This window comes from Aedes albopictus, chromosome 3 (assembly GCF_035046485.1).
Source record: "Aedes albopictus strain Foshan chromosome 3, AalbF5, whole genome shotgun sequence".
Taxonomy (NCBI): Eukaryota; Metazoa; Arthropoda; class Insecta; order Diptera; family Culicidae; genus Aedes; species Aedes albopictus.
The window spans coordinates 398,227,847-398,234,446 of record NC_085138.1 but is presented as its reverse complement, the minus strand read 5'-3'; the positions used below and the strand labels follow the sequence as shown (position 1 = coordinate 398,234,446).

Below are 6,600 nucleotides of genomic sequence, written 5' to 3'. Positions count from 1 at the left end.
ACATCATTTGTTCATCGATTTAAAATCGGCGTATGATACACAGTACCAAGAAAACCTGTAAAATTATGTTGAACTGGATGTAACAAAATGACCTCCATCGAGTTCAACAGATATTTATGTGTGATCTTAAAATTACATGACTTGAAAGGTAAAGCTGTAAAATTAAGCTTTAAGTGACTTCGAGCTGTAAAATTAAAACTCGATGTAATCGATAGACACCGTCTCGTTAGTTTTGAGGTTAGGAATCCGAAAGCAGCTTTGTAGTTAGGTTTTAGTAATAATTTGCTAGAGATGAAAGTTTTCAAACGAAATTCATGTGAGATATCTAGATTAGGTAGCGGGTGCATCAAAACGCAACAAAAACAAGAATGCAGTAAAAATATAACCTTATTTGTATGTCATATGAATTTCGAGAAACAATTCACTCCCTACATTCTGTTTACCACACCGTTAGCCGAAAATACACGCGCCAATGTAAAACATATGAAGTTTACATGAAAATCTTGCTTACTGAAACCAATACTAGCGAAACACATTCTTTTACTCATAATGACGTATCACGAGGGGTATTTCTTTCTTATTTTCAAAAAAAAAGTCCAAATCATAGTGTAAAATGCTTGTTTTTATTCCATCGATATTTTTATCTTGAAAACTTAACATTATCTTTGCCATTTACCGGCTAGCGAAATCTCTTCCTTACCTAATAATTCAAAACCGGAACTATAACCGGAACTTGATCAATCTGTCACTGTCGATTCGTTTTGCTCGTCCACCTCGGCAAATTGGGATAGTGCAGCGATTACTTTTCTTACCGTTCGTTGTTGCTTTCCAACACGGACGGCTTTTGATTTCGATCCCTTCGCGGGGAAAATTTTTAAAAAATATTCTTGTACAAGCTCCAACAGTTTTGTCGCACTCTTGGTATACATAAGACTGTAGACATATTGGATGCACATTAGATCTTGCATACCGTTTAAAAAATCGTGCGTCCCTTTAGTGAGCCGAGCGTTGTCTGCGTAAACATAATACAGAGACCCGTTTCCAGTATCTGAAATAAACGTAATAAAAAAATACTGTGAGAGAAATGAAAGGTTCTTATATTATTTTACAATAAAATCTAGAAACATTTTATTTGATAAAATAAGATTGTCTTTGCGAATTGAATATTGCTATTTGTTATACCTCAACACGTTTTTTAAGTAAACGATAATTTTGTGTGTTCATAGATTCTGGTATAAAATTAAAATAAGTACGACCATTGATTTTATAAGTTAACAGTAGGTATTGAAGCTTTTACTGCTATTATACTTAATGTAACCAACAAATGTTTGCAATGGAAAATCGACCATTTTGCTTCCGTCACGAAATTGATCAGTCAGTTTGTGGCTTTAAAAGTGCAAGGATGTGAAATTAAAACTCAAATCCCAGGCTTAAATTTTGGATATTTATGTATGGGTGGATGGTCCGATTATGAAATATGTAATGTCAATCGCAAATTAAAATATACATCCAATATCAGACAAGCATTTCGACCTCAAATTTTAGGCCGTCTTCATTGTCTGGTAGTTGATTCGGCTCAAGCAAGGTCTATGGCCATTTGGGCAGGGAGTCCTTTTATGAGCACTTTATACTATAACTCAATCAATTTAAAAGCAGTTTACTTGATTTTGTGTACATGTCTAAATACTGTACGTATCTCACCCTGTCCCAAAAATGAAATCAATTGATTCAAATTGTCTTAGTTATAGCAAGTGCCCAAAATAGGTCTGCCTAATTGGTCCCAGACCCTATTCGGAAAAAGCTTTCTATTTCTAAAGCTCCAGAAAGGATGCGATTCATAAAAAAAAATTTACTGATCAGCTGTGTCACACAAAAAACGGATTCTCCATTAGGGGAAAAAAAGTTGTAATTTAGCAAAATGCAATCATTACAATCGCAGACACGCAAATATTAACCATTCAGAACGCGCGCCTGTGAGATCCTAAAACTGCGACGTGCTCGCGCTGTATACGACGAGCGAGGTTTTCTGGTGGTGTTGTACTTTTTACAACGGCACGCGTCCTGAAGGGTTAATCAATTTAAAAATTTCACTATTCGGTTTAGTGCTAAAACGACATGATCTAGATTACTCAATTCAATTAAGCCTTATCAATATCTTACCAATGCACAGCAACAGCGGTCCTGCTATTTCATCGCAGAATTCATCAATGCGTGTTCCGATCTAAAATAGAATACAAAAATTTAATTCTCGTTCATGCAAAAGAAGACATGACCAATCCACCTCTTTCTTCAAGACCAGTCCATCAAGATTTTCGTCCAGCAGTTTTGCCAAAAAATTGAAGACATCATAATCTGTAGATGTTTCACACAGCGCATGCGTCTTCTGTGTTGCCGAATAGCCAACAATTTTAGCTTTCTTGGAGTCGTAATACTTCCGCAACATGTCGATCTCGATTCCGGTGGCTTGCTTGAAATGAAAGGATAGAAGCTGGCGGCGCCGAAGAACCGGGAATTCCGATACGATCGATGACAGATCTTTTTTCTGATCGAGCCGCGACCGCACAAATCCTTGGGACGCCATCAAAAACTCTGCAGTGAGTAAAGCCGGCTCATCACGACGTAGTTTTGAGAGGATTTCCTTAGAACACTGGTTTGTTGAAACATTCCAGTATTCTTTCATTGTACCGGCCCGTCTGTTCCTGAATTCTTCCGTGAGCTGTTTTACTTTTGGTTCGTCATTATCGATGCGATTCAGGTATGTGTTTCGATTAATCATTTTATGTTTAATCGTTATATGGCTAAGCCCATTGCTGAATCCGTCATCGTCCAAGATTTCAAGACAGGGATACTTTCGCAATATTTGCTGCGCCACAGTTTCCATAACATCTGCTCGAATCCTCGTGTCAATGCAGCGCATCTGGTCGACTACACTATTCACCAGACAGATCAATTCGGTTTTCTTGAAGCGCATCGAGCGAGGTACTGCAGTGGAATTCTTTGCTCTGTATTCTTGAAGGCTGTTGAGACGATCTAGTAGGTTGTCGCTTACTTTTTCCCAATTAACTTCAAATGAACGAAATTTCATAACACTGGTGGCTTGTTTCTTGCAACTTTTCTGAACTTCTGTTTGATGGGCTCGTTTGTTCGGTGACTGATTTTCATCGGTAACGTTGTCGTTAGACGATGCGCTTTTTCCATCATCAAGATATTTCGAACACGTGGGCTCTTGCAAATCGATAGTGGGAACCACGGTGATTAACTGTGCCATTTCTTGCTCCTGATTTGTTCCGTCGTGCTCTTCATAATCGGTCATCAGTTGCATCGCTATGGGATCGGTTGGTGGCGAATTCGTAGATGGATCTGCGATAATTGTCAACAAGTTCTGTGGCAAGTGGAGTTGTTGCATAAAAATACGATTAGCTGTGTCTGCATCCACAGTTGTTACGACACCGGATGTTTGGTCCAAAGACACATTATCCACAACGGTATTGAGGAGTCCTGGAATTGAATAAAAGCAAAATGAAAAAAAGTTACAAATACAATTTTATTGTTTTAAATTGGTATGCCATGTTATATGAAATATCTTCTTGTTCTTCTTATGCCTTGGTCTACACTCCCACTGGGCATTTAGCCAGCCTCTGAACAACTTAAGATGCTAAGATGATTTGATAATTGAACAATATTTAAACCACAGACAAACAGACGTAACACTCTGATAATTCCCATCGTACACCGATTTAACGGTCTTTTTCAAAATTTGATAGTTGGCCAACTGCTCAACCGTGGCGCTCGCATCGTTTTTGTTCGAGTTTGACGTTTGCTCACTACCGCCACCTAGTTGGTGGTCGGCCAAACATAGTCCTTTTAGCATTGGGCGAATATGCTTCAGTGACTATGATTTGAATTGAAAAATGTTCGAAGTGTTACGTCTGTTTGTCTGTGGAGCAACCTTATTCGTACATTTTGTTTTACATAATACTGAAAATTATTCGCAGACAGCTACAAGATACATCGTTTTTAGCCAATATGGGCAACTAGTTTTTCTGACAGCATCCCCAAACATTAATCAAATAATATCCTAAGGTAATCTTTTATACATTCTGAAAATTATTTCTAGCTGTTAATAAAACTGTCTATAGCCAAAATCGGTCATTGACTGTATCGGTATAATCCTGAAATAACTCTCAGTGTCAGATAACACTTTTTAAGCTTCCTTTCGTTGTTGTAGACAGCAAGGATGGGAACACTCACTTGGAAAGAGTTACACTCACTTGCAGTTTTCTCAGCTAAGAAGCGTGCAATCAAGAAACGATGTATGGACGACTTTTGCCTTGTGGTTTTGTCTAAAAGTTTGCCGAATAGAGTACAGGTCGCACACGCATACCGAAGTCGTGAGGGAACTGCGAATGCAACTCTCCACAAGATGAATGTAAATTACACTCACCTCGTGGAGAGTCACATTCACAGCTCTGTCACGACTTTGGGGTTTGTGTGCGACCCCTACTCTATTCGGCAATGATTCAGACAAAACCACAAGGCAAAAGTCGTCCATACATCGTTTCTTGATTACACGCTTCTGAACTGAGAAAATAGCAAGTGAGTTTAACTCTTTGAAAGTGAGTGTTCCCATCCCTGGTAGACAGAAATAAATGAGTCAAACCCTTCATGTCAAAATATAGTCTATCATGTGCCAAGCTGTGTTCTAAAGCTAGTCGTCGTCTGCTTATCTGTGTTTATTTCAGTCCGAAGTACTCTTATATCCACCGTAGCTCTTTTCCTTTGCAATTGTGCTGAAAATTTCATTTCGTCATATCTAAATTCAATCACCTACAGCTCATTTTATAAACTGAACCTGAGAATATGGTTTATGAAAAACTTGTGCGGCTAGACCAGTTCTGTAAGAAAGTCACGGAAAAACCGCTATTGTTCGAATATTTAAGGTAAATGTCACGGACTACCTCTGAAAAAGGCCGAATGATATTCACCGTGAATATCATTGGCATTTTTCGAAGGTAGTCCGTGACATTTACCTTAAATATTAAAAAAATAGCGTTTTTTTCGTGACTTTCTTGCAGAACTGGTCTAGCTGCACAAGTTTTTCATATACCATATTCTCAGGTTCAGCTTCTAAAATGAGCTGTAGGTGATTGAATTTAGATATGACGAAATGAATTTTTCAGCACTGCTGGGCGGATCTGTCAAGCAGTTGCTTAGTTGTCAAAAGGTGATTTCGAAAAATCTATTTAAAAATGATTGTATGTACCAAAATAAAGTTCAAAAAATCTGATAAAAATCATAGTGGTTCAGAAAAAGGTAATCTTTCGTATAAAATAAAAAAAAAAAACAAAACATTTTTCATAATTAAAAACCCACTTGTGTGCCAGATCAATTTAGAGTGAAATGCGCAATGAGCCTCTGCACGAATCTGGCCTACTGCTCACTCCTACAGAAAATATTGAAAACAGCGCGCACAGTAAAAGTCAAATTTGACTTTTACTGTGCGCGTTGTTTTCAAATGTTCTGTGTGAGTGAGCAGGACAGGGCAAATTCGTACAGAGGCTCATATGCATAAAACCACTGCAGGGAGGCCGTCCGGCAGAAATAAAATACCGGAAATCTGATCACTGATGTTTGCGACAAAACGTAGCTGGAACCAGATTCAACTTCCAGGTTGATGAAACTTTTGGCTATCAGCCCTAATAGTATTTGCCACTTATTTAAGCATTGTTTACGGTGAATCTTTCCTGCTTTATCATCAGCCTGGATTACTTTCCAACAATCAGCTTACCTTCGGCTACCTGCGACAGATCCTGAACTACAAACTGCATGGTTCCTTGCTAAGGCAAACTCCTGAATTTTATACAGAACACCGAGACCGAATGTTAAACCCCTTAATTGAGACGTTTTTTGTTTGTTTGTTTGTGGCCTTGGTATGTGGTATCTCCATGGAGACTGCAGAAGTTGCAGACGACCGATTCACGAGACGTTTCAGATTAGTTTCAGATCAGCTACACTCAGAAATAATACAAATCGAGGCATGTTTAAAATCCAATCATTTTTGTCATTTGTGTAGTTTATACATATCCTCGTTTTGAAAGTATACTGCGTCCGTTTAGTAATTTAAACGGATCACGTTTAACATAAAATTATTGTTACTCTTGTATAACTATCTGCCGCGCAAAAAAATCTCACTGATCGTTGCCATGAGCAGTTAATTTGGTTCTCCCGAATAGTTTTGTTTTTTGTGCCATTATCGACGCCCTCCTGATTTGAAGATGTTTAAACGGACATCGGGATTAGAACGCTCACCAACGAGACCATCACGGTTAATAAAGCAGCCTGCTAACAAAGGTAAGTGTGTGCCGAAACAACTGCTGTTAGTGCGGTGCGGTCGTCAAAATGGATTCATTTTATTACAGCAACTTCTATCACTCAGCTGGAATAGCACCTCCGCGGCAGTGTCCAGATTTGTTCTGATTTGTCCCTGATTCTTTCCGGCTAGAATTTCATTGGATCAGATACCTGGAATACACCGACGGATCGGATGAATCACATGCCAGTGTTAGCAGCGTTAGACATCCAGAACCGATTCAGAGCATC

General features: G+C 38.6%; 1 protein-coding gene across 1 annotated transcript; it reads right to left on the bottom strand.

Annotated features, from left to right (window-relative positions):
• Positions 1-621: 621 nt before the first annotated feature.
• LOC109419895 (uncharacterized) lies at positions 622-6,007 on the bottom strand. The gene is made up of 4 exons (XM_019694180.3): positions 5,789-6,007; positions 2,282-3,498; positions 2,161-2,221; positions 622-1,048 (listed from the first exon to the last, which is right to left on the bottom strand). Exons 1-4 carry the CDS (start codon positions 5,826-5,828, stop codon positions 738-740), a joined length of 1,629 nt encoding a protein of 542 aa, XP_019549725.2. The 5' UTR covers positions 5,829-6,007; the 3' UTR covers positions 622-737.
• Between the last annotated feature and the right edge of the window lie 593 nt (positions 6,008-6,600).

Excerpts from the sequence above, each read along its gene's own strand:
- LOC109419895 (XM_019694180.3), bottom strand. The coding sequence starts at position 5,828 with ATGCAGTTTGTAGTTCAGGATCTGTCGCAGGTAGCCGAAG. Across the intron at positions 2,222-2,281 it reads GACTGGTCTTGAAGAAAGAG|ATCGGAACACGCATTGATGA; the intron begins GTGGATTGGTCA and ends ATTCTATTTTAG. Across the intron at positions 1,049-2,160 it reads ACCGCTGTTGCTGTGCATTG|ATACTGGAAACGGGTCTCTG; the intron begins GTAAGATATTGA and ends CGTTTATTTCAG.